Raw genomic sequence first — 22,103 nt, 5'->3', positions numbered from 1 at the left:
GCTTCTTGCTGTCTGTGGACTCCATCAGATCTTTGCAGCGTGCAGGCGATGAACCACATTTCCTTCTGAAGACCGATCAAAATTGGTTTTGACTCTCAACAGTGAGAAGCTGATTGAAAACTGCAGTTTGGTTAATAAACAGCATCAAACTGAAGCCGTTGATCGTTGCCTGTTTTGTTAACTGGAAGTCGTTTTTTAGTGTTGGGTAGTTTGGCTTCCAGGATCTGCACACTGGGGGCTACAGGGGGCAGGAAGGCTTTGGAAAACGTTTAACATCTCCCACTCAGCTCAGTTTTTTGTTTTCTGCACCTTGTGGTTTAGCTCTCTGGGGAACATGTTTTCGATACTTGTTTTGGGTGCCCAGGGCAAGTCAGGGTGCTTAGTATCACGCCTGACTTTTTTAAAAAAATTAAAAATTGGTTCTAATTAGTTCTATATGACAGTAGAATGCATTTATTCACTTTGATACACATAAAGGGTAGTTTCTCCATTTTCTGGTTGTACATGTTGAATCACATCAGTCGTGCAAATATGTACATAAGGTAATAATGTCTGTTTCATTCTATTATCCTTCCTATCCCCATATCCCCTCCCCTCTACCTAAAGTACCTCTATTCTTCCCTAGTGTCCCCCTACTGTGAATTAGTATCCACATATCAGAAAACATTCAGCCTTTGGTTTTTTGGGTTTGGCTTATTTTGCTTAGCATGATATTCTCCAACTCCATCCATATACCTGCAAATGCCATAATTTTATTCTTCTTTATGGCTGAGTAATATTCCATTGTGTATATATACCACAGTTTCTTTATCCATTCATCTATTGAAGGGCATCTAGGTTGGTTCCACAATCTAGCTATTGTGAACTGAGCTGCTATAAACATTGATGTGGCTGTGTCACTGCAGTGTGCTGATTTTAAGTCCTGTGGGTATAAACCCAGGAGTGGGATAGCTGGGTCAAATACAGTCACAAGTCTATACCAAAATAGTTTGGGGAGCTATTCTATTGAATGAAATGTTTCAAAGTGGGTTTAAACATGAATGTGAAATCCAGTGTAAACGTTTAAGGCCTAGAGAATCTAGAGTCAATTATAGAATCTGCCATGGAGACGGGATAACAACACTGAGGATGGTTGCTGTTGAGGACGGTCTCTGTGGGTTCTAGGTCAATACAAAGTCAAAACAACGCCCTAATTCTTTCCTCCTTATCCTTAAAAATGGAGATGGCCATTTGTAAAACTGGCTATCACCCACATTGAATGCTAGCTAGGGTTGGGATGTGAGAGTAAGTGATCAAAGCAGTATAACCCAGAATATTCCCCTAGAGATCCTGTGGGTGCTATAGACTTAAACCAGGGAGCAGAAGAGGGAAAAGGGAAGGGTGGGGGCTGTGGGACCATTACCTCCAGGGCAGAGGCTGCCCTCTAGCATTCGACCCTAAATTTCCCCCTGCCCTTGCCTCTGGAGGATGCAGGAGGATCCAGATTGGTTATTGGGGAACTCAATGTATATTTGGAAGTGCTTAAACTATGCTTTTATTTGTTTTGGTACTGGAGATTGAACCCAGAGGTGCTCTACCACTGAGCTACATCCTCAGTCCTTTCTGTTTTTATTTTGGGATGGGGTTTTGCTAAATTATTGACGCTGGCCTCCAACTTGTGATCCTCCTGCCTCAGCCTCCTGAGTCACTGGGATTACAGGCATGCCTCATTGTGCACAGTTTAAACTACTTTTAAGATTTCAAATGCAAAGAAATTGGAAAGGAAACTGAAAGGTTCTGAAGACAACAGCTTTTGGCTCAGTTACATTAGTAGAACTCTGGAAGATTCCTCACCTTCCGGCATCTAAGCGTTAGACCTCTTTGGGGACAGTCTTTCACATTCTGCATATGGCAGAAGGGGTGGGGCACAGAGTATGGGACAGTATACTGTATTATCTATTGCTGTGTAACCAATCACCCCACAATTTAACAGCTTAAAAAACGAATCCTATCACAGAATTTCTAAGGGTCAGAAATCTGGGCTGCAGGCTCTGAGTATCTTCATTGAGCTGGAAGATACACTTCCAGGCTCACTTAAAGAGTTGTTCACACGGAGTTTCTGTTCCATGTCATGTCACTAGGGCTGCTAGTGAGGTGACACAGCTTCCTCTAGTGGTGTTCCAAGAGAGCCCAAGATGGAATCCTAGTCTTATACCTTAATTGCAGTGACATATGATCACTTGTGCTACGTTCACACAGACCAACCATAGACACTGGGAGGACGATGTGAGGGTAGGATTACCAGGAGCTGAGGAAGCTGGCTACCACATGGTTCTAATAAAAATTGTCATGTTTCCCATACTCAGTATAAAGTATGTTAGGTCATTGCCCATCTTTCCAAAGAGATGTCACAAGAAGCTTAGTTTACAGTTGTGTGATCAATTACTACTGTGCATACATATCAGAGCATGGGTTTGAGAAGTTTTTGGAAGAGCAGCTCTTAATATTTTAAATAATCCAGACTACAATGTAGTCATAAAACCCAGCTCTTTGAGTTATGAATATAACTCATAAGAGTTATAATACATCAAGTCATAATATATCAAGATTTCTATTAAAACAATAAATGGTTTTTTCAGAGTAGAAATTATATTTTTAGGCACGTCTTACAAAACATATCGTGTAGCCCGGTACGGTGGTGCATGCCTGTAATCCCAGCAGCTCGGGAGGCTGAGGCAGGAGGATTTGAGTTCAAAGCCAGCCTCAGCAACTTAGTGAGGCTCTAAGGAGCTCAGTGAGACGCTGTCTCTAAATAAAATATTTTGAAAAGGGCTGGGGATGTGACTCAGTATTTGAGCGCCCTTGGGTTCAATTCCTGGTACCAAAAAACAAAACAAAACAAAACAAAACAAAAAACATTTTCTCATTTGAACATATTCCAATAAATGGTCATTGTCTACCAAACACATTTCAGTGCAGGGAGGTTTCTAATTAACCTGTAAGGAAAAAGGAGGTAATCTCTGCTGATAATTTCCTGTCACTCTACATTTATGATTTAGAGGTCAAAATGCCCAGAGTCCCCAAGACTGTAGCACCTCTGTGCTAATGCCACGGTGCACACTTACCACATCTAATTTGGAACATGACCACCCAACTAAGACGTGCCTTTGTTGCTTAGGCTATTAGTGTCTAAAGCAACAGAAGTTATTAACACTTTAATAAAAAATGAACCTCTTCGTATCATTAGGGTAACAATTTCATAGCCCCCTCAAACTCTCAAACATTGTGACCTTGGCAATTTAAAACTGTCTACAGATCTCTACCACTACTTTATGAAGCCAGTAATAACATTATCTGAGTTTTCCAGAAGTTTTGTCACCAACACACGAATCATTTCCCAGAATTCAGGTGTTTTTATTGAATTCAATGTCACATCTTCCTCCCCGAGTTCTTGGAGATCCCTGGTGAAGAACAGGCTAAAGCCAAGGAACTGCCTTATGTTTGCAAAAAAGTTTCTCCTTTTTCTGGTACTGGGGATGGAGGCCAGGACCTTCCTTGCACATGCTAGGCAAGCACTCTACCACCGAGTTACATCCTTAGCCGTTTTTAAATTTTGAGAAAGATTCTTGCTGAGTGCCCCAGGCTGGCCTTGAACCTGTGATCCTTCTGCCTCAACTTCCCCGAGTAGTATTACAGGTGTGCACCATCATGCCTGGCTCTCAAAATCTTTCCAAATTATGAACCACACACTTTGTATCCCGTGAAGAAGCGGAGAGCAAATCATAGTGCTGGACGATGACGAGGCACGAGGCACCCTACAGTGAACCAAGACAGCTCGAGGCAGAAAGGAACACACTTCCCGGCCATCCTGCCGTGGCCCCTGGAGGTGGAGTCATGAAACTGAGGCTACAACAAATTCTGGGATATGTGACACAGATGTCTTGCAATTTGAATTTATACTCTTTATTATTTTGAAATTTAAAAAATTAAGAAAATTCAAAATACATGTTTATTGTAAAAATTTCTTATAGGAATATACAAAACAGAAAAACCAAATAACCTGTAAGTACCCCATGGCCCCAATTCCTTTATAGACATAGCACAGCAAAAAAGGTTGGGAAAAACGCGCAACTTTCCAGACATGTTATTATAACATAAAATAGTCATACGGCATGCTACGTGCTATTAAACATTTTGATTTTCTATTTATCTACTTTTGCCAGTGGTGCTGGGGAAGGAACCCAGGGCCTCACGTGCTGGGTGAGAGCCCCACTTTCTACCCCACGTCTCAGATCATCCTGCGGTACTGCGCTGCAGTGCTGTCGTGCTGACAGTTGCATGCTGTTCTGCAGGACGGATGCGCTAGACTTCCTTTAACTGGTCCTCTGTTGGCTTACCAATTCGACTGTGTGCACGCCCCCGGGCCCCTCCCTGCTGAAGAGCATCCACAGGTTGATGTCCGTGTCCGTGCTACATTTGCTTTAGAGCCTCTCTGGGCATGGCTTCCTTTCTGTTTAAAAGTTATTGATATGAAGTTTTCTGAACAATGCCTTTGATTTTTCAGAGCACACACATTCAATGAGATGACAGCTTGTCCCTCATCATTATTCATACTTTATAAATCTTTATACGCACGTCTCTTTCAGTGTCTCTAACGTGGTGGACATTCAATAAGTGCTTTTTGGATACATAGGGAGAAATTAACCAGACACAGGTATAAAATGGAACAGTTCACTTCCCAAAGTTCCTAGAGTTAGGAATCAGGTCTTAAACTGCTTAGTTTAAGAGATTCCCTCTGATTCCACATTTTGTATCTCAGAGCTAGAAGCTAGGGGACATTTCATTGAAGTTTCTTAGTTTGGGAAAGTTGCAAGATGGATGAAAATTCGTTCACCACTGAAGTCTTCTCAAAGAGCTCCGTGAAATGAAGAGGGAAAGAAAACACAAGACCAAACACCGCACAGCGACTGGCAAGACTAAAGCGCAGAGTTGTAGGCCCATCTGCATTCACCCAGGGTTTACAGATTCTATTAAATGCATTTTAGGGTACATGTGTATGCCGAATATGCCTCCTCCCTCTGCCCACTCTCTACAAATTACAACCTTGACGGGAAGCTGAGTAGGCAAAGGAGCAGGTCACTTTCACTCAGGCTTGGCATGGTGCACTTCCCGGGCAAAGCTCTGGGAACGTGGCAATTCTGCCCCTGAAGGTTCAGAGGTGGCCTGACCCAGTTTAGTAGCACTGGCCTTGCACATGATCACATGGAGGCTAAGGTGAAAGTGAGGCCGGCCCCACAGACCACTGCCTACGATGGCACAGGGCCTGTGCGATTCAGGAACAAGCGGGCCGAAGTCACGAGTGCAAGATTTTGGGGGGTAAAAGGAATAGAGGAAGTAGGAATGAATTTGTCAATCTGTTGAAAGGAAATGCTGTCTTAGTTTACCAGAATGCTGAAATTTCACAATGAAGGACCAGGCTTAGTTAGCAGTTGACCTCCAACTACTCAAAGGCCAGCAGAAGAACATGCAGCTGGATGAATACTCACTGGCCACGGCTGCCACAGGGTTCACTTCCCGTAAGTGCACTGTAAACAAGCTGCCAACTGAGTTTCCCCTTGATGTCCCTGATATGACGTGGGCCTGGACCTGTCCCCTGCATGGGTCAGCCAGGTCACTCACTGTTCTCCAGGCCTGCGCCGACCACCATGCTGTCCCCTGGCCAACAGCTACAGTCTATTCAAACGTGTTAGTAACAGGTCTGTATTAAGTTGGCTATTACAGGCAGGTTTTCCTCTTGCCTTCTTCCAAAATGGAAGGGTTCCATTGCAACACTTATGTTCCAACCCACCCCTAACTATCTGCGTGAGTGACACTGTCAGGTAGCAGGCAGGGGGACAGGACACATCCTATCCTCCTCTGTGAGCCCTTGACACAGGCCTGGCCTTTAGCATGATAAGCAGCTACAGGCCAGAACCAGAAAAGAATTTCACCTCTGAAACAGGAAAAAGTCCCTGGCTAGTCAAGCACAGTGGCACTAGCCTGTAATCCCAGTGGCTTGGGAGGCTGAGGCAGGAGGATCACCAGTTCAAAGTCAGCCTCAGCAAAAGGGAGGTGCTAAGCAACTCAGTGAGACCCTGTCACTAAATAAAATACAAAACTGGGCTGGGGATGTGGCTTACTGGTTGAGTGCCCCTGGGTTCAATCCCCAGCACCCCCGCTCCCCACAAAAAGTCCCTGGCTGTTAACAGCTATGGCAGAGTATCTGTTTGGATTGGTATACATTAATCAACCCCAAATTTGTGAATATGGAAAAACACATACACACACACACACACACACACACACACACACACACACACACACTTCCAAAGAGTCAGAGCAAAGTCCAGGACAACAAAACCTCCTTTTTGTCGAGGGTACAGTACTCTGGAAACTCCTTCCTTTTGTACAGAAAAGGATACCTGAGCTGGAAGCCATGCTGACTTTCACAGGACATGCCTAATTTTTGTCAAAGGCCAACCTAGAATGAAAGAGAATGTTTTTTCATTTCCTTTGTTTGAGGACAAAAAAGGTAAATACCAAAGATGGTAAGTAATGTTAACCAGTTTTCCTTATAGAAAGAAAACTAGTCACTTGCTATTAGTGCCATAGTAAGAGCTGGGTGTCTTCCTGGGGGGCAGAAATGGTCTTGGATTATGCTATGAAGTTGATTCACCAAAGACCAGATCAGTGACTTCAGGTGTATTTGGCTAAACAAAGCTGCCAGGGAGATGTTGTTGAATTTCCTCCCAGACGTGAGAACCATTCATTAGAAAAAGAGCGCAAAGCTCAGCGTCCTTCCTTTGAAATAATAAGGACATAGGGAAGCCCGGGAGGTTGCTGTGTTCGTCATCGACTCACACAAGAGAACAGACATCAAAGAAGCGAGGCGACCCTCTCTGTAGTTCACATCCTAGGCCCACTCACCTCAGTCCTTCCTTTCCAGTGCCTGTCTCCCTGGTTCCTTTGAATCTCTTTTTTGTGGATGGAGGCTGTCTAGCCTCTGCATGTCTTCTCTAAGACCATTTCTAAGATCTTCATTGTTTCTCAGAAATTCCTTCACCACTTTCAATCGATCTGCGATCTGCAAGAAGAAACCATACAAAGCAGGGCTTAGGGTAATTCTTCTGGCAGACTTACAATTCAAATGAAAAACCTCCTAGCTACAAGCCAGGCTCCAAGGGCACGTTCAAGTTCAAGGCCTTAGGTTCCATCCCCAACACCCCGCCAGCCCTGACTGAAAGACTGGCTCCTGCTCAAGTGGCCTCGAAGAAACGGAAATCTTGCCTACAGGTATCTGTCCATAAATGGGTTAGAGTTTGAAAAACAGAAACGAAACAAACCCTTTTAAACAAGGTACCTTCCACTCACACAAAACACAACCCAGGATAGCTGGTTTTCACACCATGCAAGGGGGTGTTTGTTTATCTACTAAAAAAGCATATTTTTTTTTTTGCTTTAAAACTTCCTACGTTTATATGAGAGCTTCATCACACACGTGAATGTGTGTATTCATCTATATAGATGGATATACGCATATATAAAATGAAGCCCTTTCGTTTGGAATTTTGTACCTACTTTATTGCTGTTAAATAAACAAACAATTTATATAAATATACAGGTATAAAATTTGAAATCTACAAGGTAAAAGGTAAAAAGCCAGCCCAGCCCTCTTCCGAACCCTATCCCTAGTTACCCGGCTCCTCTCTCTAGAAGTGGCCATAATGAGCCATCTGTTCCGTTTCTTCCTGAGACATTCCATGCATTTCCGTGGAAGCGTGTCTGTGGGCACTTTTGAAAACACAACTGGCAGGGTACTAGCCACTGTTCTTCAACTGGTCTCTTCTGCAGATTACCAAGAGCACCTTCGTTATTTTTTAATGGGTGAATAGTATTCCAATTATGGCTGCTTCATATTTGAACACATTTCAGACCTTCTGTTCAAATAATGCTGCAGCAATTAACCTGGTACATGTGTTATTTTGCACAAATGGCACGTCTGCTTGTGGGATCTGTTTTTAGAAGTGGGATGCAGTTTGAGTCTCCTACTTTAATAGATTTTGCCAACACTGCCACGTATAAAGGTTATGCCAATTTGAAACTGCTCCCAGCGACATGCTTCTCAACGTTTGAGCTAATATGAGTCATGAGAGCAGTTCCATGCGGCATTTTCACTGGGCTTGTCTCTCACTGGTCACTGTACTGATGACAAAGGTGAGTTATTCATATTTTGAGGTGTGGTGAAATGTTTTTAGATGGGCGACCCCAATTCTAAGCTAAGTCAAGGTTATCTAAAATCTAATGGGGGGAAAAAAAGTGCAGTACCTACCCTAGTGGAGCGGTAGCTCTTACACTTTAGAGTGGATATAAGCGACCTTGATAGAGTAAGTCCAGGGTGGGACCCCAGCACACACTCAGATTACTGTGACACAAGCAACCAAAAGTCAGGGGGAAGAATGACTAAGGCTGTGGCCAGGATGATCAGCGAGCAGCTGAAACTGACAGTTTTCAGATTGGTTGGTAAGCAGACTGGGGCTGTGCCCTTCGGGTGGAGCTGTTAATTACATGACTGGCTGCCAGTTCAGAGCTTCAGCAAGATGCCTGCACTCTCAACAACAAACCTGGAAACCATCAAAATGTGAAAGGACAGTTATTCAGGAGGCTGAGGCAGGAGGATCCCAAGTGTGAGGCCAGCCTCAGCAACTCGGTCTTGCCTCAAAATAAAAAAGGGCTGGGGGATAGCTCAGTGGTAGCACTTGCCTAGCATCCACGAGGCCCAGGCTTCCATCCCCAGCACTACTACATGCACACACACTGAAAAAGCGAAAGGAAGACCACGCCAACGACATTATTCATGGCATGCGTTGAACTGTTAGCTCTTATGGACCACGCCTGATGTCATCCAGTGCCCAGGACTGCGCAGGGCAGCTCTGTGCCACAAGAACGTTTTCAGAAGGACTTCTGATCCTCACTGGGTCCTCCGCTCTCTGAGACCTTGGGAACTGTGGAGCTGAGATGCTTGTGCTGTCGCCTCCTGACCCTCTCTGTCGGCCCTCAGAACTGGATGGCTCTATTCTCAGTTTCTTTTTCTTTGCTCAAGGGCTTATGCAGAAACCTCTGTGCTTCCTCCACCATCTGCTTTAGTTTTCTTTTCCATTCCAAGTTGCCTTTCTTTCACATGCTTTCCAACACGAGTGCCTCAGAATTGACATTTCTTGGAATTTCAGTTTTTCCCTTTATGTAAAGCAATGAATGCAATAAACGTGTTTAAGAAATGTTCATGGCCAGGGTGATTATTTTAGCTTAGGAATGAGGCAGTCAAAAAAAGGCTTAAAAAAAAGTTACTGGGGCTGGGGATGTAGCTCAGTGGCAGGGCACTTGTCTAACATGCATGAGGCCCTGGGTTCCATCTCCAGGCCCACAAAATAAAAATATTAAAAATTATTAAGAATAAGTGAGGCACTATGTGCAGTGATGTACACCTGTAATCCCAGTGACTCAGGAAGCTGGCCTGGGCAACGTAGCAAGATCCTGTCTCAAAATAAAATTAAAAAGGTTCAGTGGGAAAGTGCCCCTGGGTTCAATCCCCAGTACTGCAAAATTCTTTTTTAGAAATTTTAAGAAGTTAAGGGGTTGGGGATATAGCTCAGTTGGTATAGTGCTTGCCTTGCATGCACAAGGCCCTGGGTTCAATCCCTGGCACTGCAAAAAAAAAGAAAGAAAGAGTGAGGGAGGCTTGCATACTTTTATATGTAAAGGGGTGGGGGGAAGCAGAGATGGGAAACTGCAAGTACTAGAAAAATCATCAGTGTGGTCATACCCGCTTGGACACTGAAGGCCAGCTTTGTCATTTAATTAGCTAGCTGTGTGATTTCGGGAAAGATATTTAAGACATTTGACCTCTCCAAGCTAACTTCTATGTATGCAAAATGAAGACAATAACCCAACACCACTTAGGATTCTTGCTGGGAATCAGAAGGGATCTACTAAGAGCACCTGCCAGCGTTCGGTCTGCCTCGGCCTTTCCTTCCCACCTCATCAAACAAATGTTTGACTTATTGAGAGACAAAGTCCCACGCGCCGGTCTACTGTTCTGATAAAGGAGGCTGGCAACTCCATTCTTCAGGCACCTGAGCTGAATTTGCGTCATCTTTGAGCCTCTCACAGGGCACGCCTGCCCACCTCGCCACCTCTGCCCACCCCCATCACCGTCCTCTTACTGGGACATCGGCAGTCGCCTCCTTCCAGGCCTCCCTGCTGCGACCTCTGCCCCTCTCCTCCGCCACCCCAGGGCAGCCTCAACAAGAGCTGGCTCCTTTTGTCATCATTACCACCTCAAAGTCAAGAGCCTGGCTCCTTCGAGGCCCATGACCTGCCTCGTCTCCCTTCACTTCTCATCTCCTGGTTATATTTCTCCTCCCTCAACTCGGCCACATGGCTCAACTTCGCTTCCTCTGCCTGTGTTTTTCCTCCAGGTGCGTGCATGACTAATCCTCGCCTCCTTTGAGGCAGTGCTAAATCTGGCCTCGATGAGGCCATTCTGACCACCCTGACACTTGTCCCCACAGGGCCACTCCTGACCTCGCCAGGCTCTGCTCTACGCATTCTGCCCCACGTCATTTACCTGTTATGCTTCCTCTTTACTGTCCATCTCCTTCTAGGGGATCTTTGGTTCACTGATGCGGGCCAATTTTCCAGGGCTGTGCCTGGCATGTAGTAGGTGCTAAGTACTCTGGAATATAATAAACGAGGCGCCATTTTCTATCCTGTCCTTGATGATGGCGTTGAGTATACACGTTCGCCATCCATTCTCCCTAGGCTTCCCTATGGATCTCTGTGAAGGTGGTTCCCTCGTTAGGGTTTAAGTAACCTATAATGATGTCCAAGTATGTGCAAATTCCTCACATTTTTCAGCCATTCATTGTGACCAATGTCCTCTCACTGAGGGTTGGCAGGACTACGTGGAGGGAACTTGGCAGCAGTGGAATTCTGGGGCCTGAGCAGTCGCTGCTCCCATTTGGCTCCAAAGCAGAAAGCATCTTACCATTTCGCTCCATGGGCTTTCCAAACCTACCGCCACTGTTTTAACCAAACCCAGAAAAAGGCCTCAATCAACAATCACAAAAAAAGTTCTGTGGTCATAACATTATCACTATTTCTCGACTCCTGGACATGTTTTCTCCTGCCACCTTAAAAGAGAATGCATCTCACCAGTGATAGAGTCTTACAGTCAACTGGCAGCATTTTTTTCTTTCTTCAAAGTGACTGAAATAATGGTGTGTCTTACAATTGATGGCATTGTAGACTGACAGAAATATGGTCTTATTGCATCTTGACTTTGGAGACTTAACCCTAAAGAACATGGATCACCTATGCGGTACTGAACTTTCAGAAAAGTACACGCTGAAAGCCGACCTTCAACTTCTTTGAGATAACATGCCAATCAATCCCAATTTCCATTCTGATCAACTGAAATGTGAGGGCATATACCATGGTCAGCAGAACAGAAATCAGAAAAAAAGGAGAATTTATCAACCCTACAGAGAGACCTTGTAACCCAGAGGACAGGCCAATTAGCCCTTATTTCCTCTCTGTAAGAGAGAGAAGGAGGGTTTGAAATTCACAGTTACCAGAGCATCAGGGACACCAGCTCTCAGCACAGCGTGTGGAAAGCCACAGGCGCTCTGGGCGGCCCTCGCGCCCCAGCGCCAGCTTCTTGGAGCCCTTGCCATCTGTGTGACAGGGGAGATGGCCAGACGACTGCTGGGTTCCCTTCCAGCTCTCAGTGACAGACTCCTGGCTCTAGCGTATTGCCACACATACACTTTGCTCTTTGCTATACCAGCAGGAAAAGAACTGCAGCTCCCCCAAGAGAGGAGAGAAGCACTGGGGACTCAGCAGGGAGTCTGGACTCCTGGTTGTTTTCTCTTGTCCTATTCTGCTTCCAAAAGCAGCAGCAGGAAGAAAAGCAGGGCTGGTTCTAATGACATTTTAAAATAAAGTCAGATGCAACAGGATTTAGAAGAGAAGACTCAGTGTTCTAAGTTATCATTTAAAAACCCCTGGCAGGCACACGCACACACCAGTGGTACTGGTCTTTGGGTTAACAGAGCTTCCCACACTGACTACACAACTGGATCAAAGCCCAAATGGTGAATACTGGCATATTTACTGGGAAGGAACACCGCCTGCATTAAGTAAATACTCACCCTGTGTTTAATAAGGCAACCCAGCAAAACCATTTCCTTGGCCAAGGAGGAATGCAGTTTGGTGAAAGGGTGTGTCCCAGATCTCCTGGTGATCTAGAATTTGAATCCAACTAGGACTGGAATACTTCTGAACCTTACCTGAATGCAGTCCTGGGGCTGTTGCTTTTAGACCTTGTACATAACGAAGGAGATTCCTGCCTCCTGGGCTCCCCAGTAGGGCTGGGGACCACCCAGACTACGGCTAACCTGCATGCAGGTCATGAGCTAGAAACCTCCATGATCCTTTACCCCTTCTCTGCTACTTGTAGCCTCATGCCTTCTCCCAAGTATGTACCTGGCCACTAAGCCCAGCTGGCTGAGCAAAGCCTCCAGAATCGGGCTCCTCCTCCACAGTCTAGCTTGTGTCCTTGTTCTCAAACCCTCACGTGACAGGACAGTCTCTGGTTACTCATCCAACCTCAACTCATCCAAGTTCACTTTTTGTTTTTTTTAACCTTTATTTTATTTATTTATTTTTATGTGGTGTTGAGGATGGAACCCAGTGCCTCACACATGCGAGGCGAGCGCTCTGCCGCTGAGCCACAACCCCAGCCCCAGAGTTCACTTCTGAAAAGCCACATCTATCATTGCTGCTCTTTCTTGCTTACAAACACGCCAGCTTCCCACGGCTTTTTGGGAGTAAGGCACGAACCCCTTGGTGTGGCACAGAAAACCTTCCAAAACAAGGCCTTGGCCCCTCGTCCCACACTCCTAGCTGACCACACTTCCTGTGCTACCTGGGCATCAACCAGGCCCAGCGCAGTCTCTTGTGCCTTTCCAGGTGCTGTTCCTTCTGCTAAGAACATCCTTTTTTCTTTGCTGATTTGCAGAAATCTTGTTCAATCCGTGACTTCCAGCTCAACCGCACCTTCTTGGTGAAGACGTTGGGCAATTCCCTTGCCTAACAGAGAACCATGCCCCCAGCATCTCGTTCAGAATTTTGCTGCAGCCCCTACGCACATTAGGCCCCATGCACGAATTCAGATTCAAGTGAAAATATTTGTTAAAATGCAATATTGGCTGGGGTTGTGGCTCAGCGGTAGAGCACTTGCCTAGCATGTGTGAGGCACAGGGTTTGATTCTCAGCACTGCATACAAATAAAGATTCATCCACAACTAATAAAAATATTTTAAAAATGTAATATTGACCTGTGCCAAAAGAATATTCACTTCTGGGAATTACTTGTCTCATTATTACTGTGTCAACACTATCTGCTCCTCCTCCCGAGCACCCTTCTTTCCTTACTCACACAGAGCACATAAGTCTTTCCTTTACCTCTTCGGGCAACACCTCTTGTTCTTCTGCTTGAAGATACATCTCTTGAAGTTTTTCTTTCAGTAATTCCATTTCGATTTCATTTACTTGGCTTGCACTCAGGTAACTTCCTGTATCACATTCATACCCATCTCGCTGGTCTTCCTCAGGGATGTGAACAGCCCAGTCAGATGTCAACAACTGTGGGATGACAGCACAAATATATGAACTGATTTATTTATTCTTTTTTTTTTTTTTTTTGATATTTTTTAGATGTTGATAGACCTTTATTTTTTTATTCATATGTGGTGCTGAGGATGGAACCCAGTGCCTCACGCATGCTAGGAAAGCGCTCTAGCCCTGAGTCACAACCCCAGCCCCTATTTATTTATTCTTAAAAATCATTGTTTTTGTTGTTGTTGTTGTTGCTTTTTTGCAGTGATGGGAACGGAATCCAGGGCCTCGTGCATGCTAGGCAAGTGCTCTGTCACTAACCTACACCCTACACCCTCAGTGAAGGGATTTGATGGAAAAGATATTCCATTAGATTGCTCAAAGAATGTGTAATTGAACACCATTAACTGGATCTATTTTAACAATACACTGTGATTACAGAAAAGCTTCTCAGTCCAGAATAATTTCAGATTTCCTTTGGTACTATTTCCTCTGCCAATTCTAAAATTTAGTTTGGGGCTGGGAATGTAGCTGAGAGCACTTACCTAGCACACATAAGGCCCTGAGTTTGATCCCCAGATCTACAAAAAGATAAAATTTAATTTAAATCTAATAAACATCAAATTCTACATGAGTGACCAGTTGCTTCTGACTCCTTAGTTCTGTATACCAGAACTGATTTTTTTTTTTTTTTTTTTTTTTTTGATGAGGGGATTGAACCCAGGGCTGCTTAACCACTGAGCCACATCCCCAACCCCTTTCTGTATTTTGTTAGAGAAAGGGTCTCGCTGAGTTGCTTAGGGCCTCGCTAGGTTGCTGAGGCTGGCTTTGAACTCAAAATCCTCCTGCCTCAACCTCTGGAGCCACTGGAATTATAGGTGTGCACCACCACACCCAGCTCAGAACTGATTGTTACCTGCTCTATTCTGGAGTATACTGCCACTATCTCTGGGATATTCTTGAATTCATTCAGAAAATTTTGGATCTTTATCTGAAAGTCTCGGAGCCACGTAGATGATACTTTCATCTCTGAAGAGTGCATGATCTCATTGCGACACTTAATCACCTACAAAAAGATAAAAAAAATAAACAGCTTCAAAAATCAATGGGGTGAACTGAGATCCCGTGGCTCCAAAGAAAAAGCGCAGAAAGGCTTTATTAATTACAAAATCAACGAGTGTGGTCTCAGTTGGTGGGGGGTGGGGAGTGGGCAGAGCTTTCTTGGAACCATATGCATAATGTCTTATCAGCATAGTGGGTATGCAGAACTCCAGCCCCCAAGTCAGATCTATATTTAATTTCTTCTTGCCCAGAGAGCACACATCAAGAAGTCACTTCACGAGTTGAAATGCCATCAAGGTATTCATTCAGATAATAGCAGGGAGACCGGAAGGGACCAAAGACAAATTGGAGTGTGGATGTCCCATCTTAAGAGAAGCCTCTACTCAACTCATGGCTTTTTGCTGTGGTAGCTATGAGGCTGGTGTCACCAGGCCTTCTGATTTTTTTCAAGAGAAGCTAGAAATTAATATTTTTTATGACGATTAATTATAATCTAAAAAAAAAAAAAAATAACAATGAGGCAGGACAAATAAAACCTGACTGCAAACCAGGGTTTGGCCGCAGGACTCCAGGAATAAAGAGGTGACCACAGGACTGCAGTGGTTGTGTCTTCTCCCCAAGGCTCTGGAGCAGATCCCCAAGCAATCCCAAAGTTCTTGATCTGCACTGTAGGTGCCTGGAAGTCCTGTCAAGTCTTGAGGGGATGTTCAACCCCCTGCCACGCAAATAATAAACTAACCAGAGAAAGGAACAGAAAGAGCCTACAAATATCCGCAGCCTTTGTGATCTTGTGTCTGGCTGGGTATTTCACATTTCTCCAAATCTCTTAACTAAAAACGACCTGCCAAAGGGCAAGCTTATCAGTTCTGGGTATAACCACAGGCCGAAGCAGACAATGCAAAAATCTTTTAAATACTGCTGGAGTGCCAGGGAGTTGGGTCAAGGGAGTTTTCTGATATGCAAACCATGATGAAAAGAAAATCAACTTTTGCCTGTATTTTAGGAAAACCGGTGCTATCATACATGTTAACATATAATTCACAGAAAGTCTTCCACAGTCTTGGTTAAAAGATAACAAAGGGGCCTAACCATTGTGATAGGTCTTCGTAAGGTCGTAAAGAATTCTTAATCCTTTCAGTTGCTGCCCACTGGCAAAACATTCGGCATTTTCCCTACATATCATAAATAATCCAGCAAAGCTATCTGCTCTTTTCAGTGACCCCCCAGAATAAAAAAATGTTCAAGCGTTGTTATCTGCTTGGTGAGCTAGTGAAAAAGCTAAATCTTCCAGAGGAAATCTGACAAGCAGAGTGATCTGACAGTTTATCCAAGCACTCTACCAACTGAGCTATATTCCCAGCCCCTCCCTGTGTTTTTTTAATTACGGTGCTGGGGATGGAAACCAGGGCCTTGTGCGTACTAGGCAACTGTTCTACCACTGAGCTACACCCTTAGATTTTAATTTTTTCCCAAAAGAGAGAATTACTTTGCTTCTGTTTATGGCAAAACAGGGATGAGAAATCTGAGCTGTGTCCCTTTGAAAAGCAAACATCACAGTAACAAGTTGCCAGGAAACGTTAATTAGGTGAGAACTAAAGGGTCAGTTCTTGATTGCATTTGCAGGAAGGTTCTTGGACATCACACATCAAATGAGCCCACGAACCAGCCTAGTGATGCCAACTTTGGACCCAAGTTTAACTTTCTTTGCACACCACTGCTCTGGGGAACTACTGTGCTGTGCCCATAGGGGTGCCTTACAGTCACAGGGTGTGCCTCACAGCTGGCCTTGGCAGTCCCCACCCAACTGACTCAGGGTATGGTTTTGAATCTAACAGCTCTTACCTCTGTGACTTTCTTTCGATCAACCACAAAGTGATCGCAGGAGTTGATGAGACTTAAAAGAGCAACTGCATCACATTCCTCGGGTCCTCGTTTGTCTGTTAGTCCTCGGGGCATGAAGGCCTGTAGTAGGGGGAGGGCAAGTGGCCTCTGAGTCTCCTCCAACCCTAGGAGCTGGAGAGGCAAAGTCACCTGCCTATTTCCCAAGCAATGACTGAAATTCTCCTACACTCGAAGTTTCAAGTTAGAGACACATGAATTCAACAAGTGAGAAAACTGTCACAGCTAAGCCTCGGCCAAGGGCAATAACTGAAGGGCTGCACTGTCCCTCTGTATTAGATCCACCTGACATGACTGGGTTCTGACCTGTCTTAATGGTGCATGAGCAGAAAAGGACAATAGACGGTGCCTTCTTTTTTTTCCTTACTGAATTTCAGTGCCCGAGTTGTCAAAAAGCGTTTGAAAATGATAGTTACTCCAAAGTGGATGCTTTCTAAGTGACTTGAAAAAGTTCAGTACAGTTGCATTGAGTCTGGGCTTTAAAGCGTGAGGAAGCTGGTTTAAATGCCAGCTCAGTCACTCGCTGGCTGTGTGACCTTGGATAAATTACTTATCCTCAAATTCCTCATCAGCAAATGGAGGACACCTGTCCTCATCCACTGTGAAAGATGAGAAGCGAGCGAGTACAAGCAGAGGATGCGTGCAGTGCTGGCCCGGCCAAGTACTGGCAATTACTAAGTCGATGGTGTGAGGTTCGGCAGGACTACAGGGGAGTCGCGGAGGGAACCCTAGGATTTGAGGCCCTGCACACACCAGCAGGCCTCGTTTTAGCACAACCTTGCCTTCAGTAGGATTTTGTGGCATGGGCCACAAAACTTGGGCAAACTTCTTTCCTGAAATGTCGCCAAGCTTACATCTGGATGCAACAACTTTCCCAGGCGAGGACTCTCAAGGGTACATTCTGCCAAGGGACTAGAACAGACGATACGTGAAAAAATTACTCTCAACAAGAGCTCTAAGTAAAAGAGATCTTCTCCACTGAAAGCAAACACATTTCAATAAGCAGGTAACTGGGATGCCTTCTAGGGTGGCTTGTAACTGTACTCCGAAAACGCCGAGGAGAGTCAGGGCTATGCTCCTGCTGGGAGGGGCGCTGAAAATCTTAATTCAGAATTTTTGTGTATACTGAATGCCCCCTACAAAGGCACAGTTGCCAGTACCATCATTATGTTTCTTTGTCTCCATGGCCACCGACATGCCAACAACTCAAAGAAGCCTACACAGATGCTACAAAGGTCAGCAAACTAAAACAACGAGATGGAAGAGAAGAAACTTTGCTTAATTCCGCTTTGCTGGAAGGAAAATGTGAAGGTAGTGGGGCTTTAGCTGCCTCCGAAGCAGGCCTACCTTTTCTTTTCCATTGTAAGGTAGGTCCTATCTGGCACTCTCTCACTGATATAAACCAGTCTCTTGCACATTACCATTTTATTTTAGTAATTATCAAACTAGAAGCCTCTCTCCCTGCACTGCAGTCACTGTGCTGAGGAGGAGATGAGGCCAGATCATGCTGGGGCTCACTGGATCTGGGTAGAAGTGTGGGGTGTGTTTCAGGACTGTCAGGCAACCATGGGTTTTAGGCCAGGGCATGGGACGATCGAATCCCACTTGAAGATGGCCCACCCAGACGTGCCGAGAGAAGCGGAGAAGCCTGGGTGGGAGGCCTCAGAGTTCAGGTGGGAGACAGGTATGAGCTGTGATGTGGAGATGGAGAGGAAGAGGGATCCAAAAGTGTTTCGCAGTACAAACAAGGACACTGAGAGGGAAAGAGACAAACTAAGAACGATTCCAGGAAGTTACTGGTGTGAATGGGATGGGGGTGGAGTCTTTAGAACGCAATACGGTGATGAGAAGGCATTGAAGTGGAGGAGTCAGGTGAGCAGTTGGATCCCTGCCCCTGCAACTCAGAATTCTGAGACAGAAGAGCTACAGACAAAAACCTGGGAGCCTTCAGCATGAAGGCGACCTTCAACTCCAGAGGCCTGGCGATATCATCAGAGAAGGAGGCAGAAAAGGCGCCAGGGAGGTAGGAAGAAAGGCAGGAAAGAAAGATGTCACAAAGCCTGGAGTGCTTCAAGAAGAGTGGCTAGGCTGGGTGTGGTGGCGCATGCTTGTAATCCCAACAGCTTGGGAGATTGAGGCAAGAGGATCATGAGTTCAAAACCAGCCTCAGCAACTTAAGGAAGCCCTAAGCAACTCAGCGAGACCCTGTCTCTAAATAAAAAATAAAAAGAAGGGTTGTGGGTGTGGCTCAGTGGTTAAGTGCTCTGGGTTCAATCCCCAGTATCAAAAAAAAAAAAGAGTGGCCAGTAGTCCAGTAGCACTGCGTGCCTGAGAGGTAAGAAAGACGAGCTGAAGGTCACAGATGCTCTGAAATAGCAGGCAGAGAAGTCAGGGTGGAGTGAACTGAGTTCATGGGAGCTGAGGGAAAGAGGACAACACTGTTTTTGAGAATGCCTCTGGGAGGCAGGCAGAGGAATGGGGATATAGCTGGAAAGAACGGATCAAGGGAACTTTCATTTTTTTCTAAATTTTATTTGCTAAGTATTTACTCAAGTGATTTTTAAAAATAGCTTTATTGAGATAAAATGCCTCCAAGTATACAATTCAGTGGTTTCTATAATATTCAGAGTTGTGCATCTATCACCACAGTGAACTTTAGAATATTTTCATGACAAGAGAAACCCCATATCCATTAACTATTATATCCATATCCCACAGGCCCTGACAAAAATGGACGTACTTCTGCCTCTATAGATGTGCCTAATCTCAGCATTTCATATAAATGGAATCTTAGAGAATGACTTCACTTAGCATTGTTTTCAGGATTCATCCACGTTGTGACATGTGTCAGTACTTCATGACTCTTTAGGGCAAGACAACATTCCATTGTATGGTTCTGCTCACCCATTCATCATCTGGTGGGCATCTGCGTTGTTTCCACCTACTGCAAACAGTGCTGTTATGAACACCTGTGTACATGTTTCTGTGGGGATGTACGTTTTCATTACTCTTGGGTGTGCACTGGGGTAGAACTGCTAAGTCATACAGCAACTGTCTGATCCTTTCTTTTAAAAAGAAAAAAATTAAATAAACCAAGGTGATATTCAAGCTATTTGTATGGTGATGGGACTAAGTTAAGGGGAAGGAAGAGTGGACAAAGACAGACTCACAGTCCCTGGGCAGGTGGGAGGGGATAAGATCCAATACACAAGTAGAAGGAGGAGACAGGAGATACCCTCCTATGTAATAAAAGGAAGTAAGGGATGTACCTGGTAGGCTTGGGGAAGATGAGGAAGTCTGTGTTTGGGGACATCCGTCTACTCCATGACATGTGAACAGGGCTAGTGGCTGGGAGCGAGAGTGGAGGAACCAGAGTGGAAACTTAGTGAGGAAAGGTAGGAAGAGTAATCTCCAGGGAGAGGAGCGGCCAGACCACTGGGGTCCTGATCAAAAACCCGATCAGCTCTCTTGTGAGCCCCCTCACCAAGTAGAAGCAGATAATGGTGTCATTAGGGCTAGAGTTGGGCTGCAAGGGACTGATCATAATGATGGATGATGGAAAGGGAAGAGACAAAGGCAGGCAGGAGGGTCAAGGTTGCTGGATATTGTGAAAGTAATGGGAGCCTCAAAGGCGTGATAGTATGAGGACAAGGGGTGGGGGTGGGAGTGTTTGAAAAAGTGTGCCAAAGGCATGCAGGACGTTACCATACTGAGCATTCCTGTGCCAACAGAGTCCAGGTGTGAGGATGTAAAAGGAAGGATGAAATTAAGTGGAACAAGGATGCCAGAATAGGGAGCCCAGGAACTAAAAGGTCTTTTGTTTGGGGGCACTGGGGATTTAACCCAGGGGTGCTCTACCACTGAGTCCCACTCCCCAGCCCTTTTTGAGACAGGGTCTTGGTGAGTTGCTAAGGCTGGCCTGAAACTTGTGATCCTCCTGCCTCAGCCTCCTGAGTAGCAGGAATTACAGGTGTGTGCCATCACGTTGGTCTCCCAGGAACTAAGAGGATGGGGTGGGAGAAGGAATATAAACACAGGCGTGGACTAGAAGGTCTGCAGGTGACCAGCAACAAAGAGGATGAAAGAGTGGCATGGGCTTCAAGGGGATTCAAGACTATGAAAACGGCAATGAAGACTAAACAAGTGAGGCACAGTCACCATCAAGGGTAGAGTATTGTTACCTTAAGTTTTTTTCTCTTTTCTAGGTAAAAGACGTTGGCAACTCCATGGTGGCAAGGAACAAAATGGGGAGGAGGGTGTGTGATAAGTTTACTGGTCTCCAAGTCTCGGGGTCATGGGCACACTCCTTTTTAAAGGTTAGGAAGCAAAAGCTGGCCCAAGGTCACACCAGCAGCTGAGTCGGGGTTCATGGGCTTCCCAGAAAGCAGACAGAAGAAAGTTTCTACTTCACTAAGCTGGTTTGGGTTCATCCTAATAGTCCCAAACTGCCTAGACACTAGACCCAGATAACCAATCTCTCTGCACCTCTGTTCCCGGGGCCCGGGCTTCAACACGGACCCACTAGACGCCCGGGGCGAAGGCGCTTACCTTGGCTACCTCCCAAGCGTCCACCGGCCAGCGGCCCGGCCGGCAGTTTCCCCAGTGCACGTCTCCGTTTCGGTTGATGTGATGTCTCAAAATCTCCCGTTTCCACTCCGCGCACACCTGACACTGCGGCTGAAACTACAGGGGGCGGCGCTGAGGAGAGCCCGGGAGGGAGGGATGGCATCGGGGACTCGGAGCCACGCGCAGGGAACGGAACACTGCGCTCCGGGACCGGAACAGGAGTAAGAATGGGAATGGGGTGGGAAGCTCTGGTGAAGGCCCCGGGCCACATGCTCACCTGACGGGCACGCGGGCTGCACCGTGAGCCGCCGCGGCAGGTGGCGCTGGGACCCAGGCCGGGAGCCGCGGCGAGCAGGCCGCGGTGGAAGGAGAGCACCTCACGGCCGACGAAGCCCTGCAGGCAGCTGCGCAGCAGCAGCAGGCAGTGTCCGGCTTTCACCCAGTTCTTGTACTCCGCGCAATTGAGGCGCGCAGCCAGTTCCGAGAGCACCATTTCCCACACTAGCCATGGGCGGGGCGGACCGCAGTGCGCAGGCGCCGGCGCCTGGGAGGCGCCTCAGGCGCAGGCGCGGCCCCGCCCAGAAGTTGCCGCATGCGCAGGGTGGTAGAGCGCAGCGCTGCGTCACCGACCCCGGGGGCGGAGCGATTTTGCTTCCGGGACACGTCGGTGACCGCTGTTTAAATGCTTGGTGCTCGCTGATGTAGCCTCAGCCTGAAACCCTTTAGTTCCTCTTCTCTGTCCCCGGAACCGAGACCCTGCCAGCCTCCCATCCACTTCCTCTCAATGTACAGGCTCCTGTTTTAACTTTATCGCAGAATTAGTGTAAGGTACTCAAGGCACGCTTCCTGAATTATGTGTATTCCTTCCATAATGCAATTCT

General features: G+C 46.0%; 1 protein-coding gene across 2 annotated transcripts; it reads right to left on the bottom strand.

Moving 5' to 3' along the window:
• Window positions 1-5,571: 5,571 nt before the first annotated feature.
• Window positions 5,572-21,752, bottom strand: LOC306650714 (uncharacterized protein CXorf38). 2 transcript variants are annotated; one of them, XM_079122963.1, is made up of 7 exons: window positions 21,500-21,752; window positions 21,205-21,339; window positions 16,600-16,719; window positions 14,612-14,761; window positions 13,543-13,722; window positions 6,946-7,102; window positions 5,572-6,499 (listed from the first exon to the last, which is right to left on the bottom strand). In XM_079122963.1, the coding sequence occupies exons 1-6, from the start codon at window positions 21,713-21,715 to the stop codon at window positions 6,947-6,949; spliced, it is 957 nt and encodes a 318-aa protein (XP_078979089.1). In that variant the 5' UTR covers window positions 21,716-21,752; the 3' UTR covers window positions 5,572-6,499; window position 6,946. The 2 variants fall into 2 exon arrangements, with proteins under 2 accessions (XP_078979089.1, XP_078979090.1); XM_079122964.1 differs by lacking the exon at window positions 14,612-14,761 and having other exon boundaries at window positions 21,500-21,751.
• Between the last annotated feature and the right edge of the window lie 351 nt (window positions 21,753-22,103).

The sequence above is a fragment of the Sciurus vulgaris genome (assembly GCF_902686455.1).
Source record: "Sciurus vulgaris genome assembly, chromosome: X".
In the NCBI taxonomy this organism is placed as follows: Eukaryota; Metazoa; Chordata; class Mammalia; order Rodentia; family Sciuridae; genus Sciurus; species Sciurus vulgaris.
The sequence above is the reverse complement of the archived record's forward strand: the minus strand, read 5'-3'. Positions and strand labels throughout refer to the sequence as shown.

What these genes read in the sequence shown, in the direction of transcription:
- LOC306650714 (XM_079122963.1), bottom strand. Translation starts at nt 21,715, where the DNA reads ATGGTGCTCTCGGAACTGGCTGCGCGCCTCAATTGCGCGGAGTACAAG. An exon ending in GCAGCCCGCGTGCCCGTCAG is followed by an intron (nt 21,340 to 21,499) that starts GTGAGCATGTGG and finishes CGCCCCCTGTAG; the next exon opens with TTTCAGCCGCAGTGTCAGGT. An exon ending in ATCGAAAGAAAGTCACAGAG is followed by an intron (nt 14,762 to 16,599) that starts GTAAGAGCTGTT and finishes ATCTTTTTGTAG; the next exon opens with GTGATTAAGTGTCGCAATGA.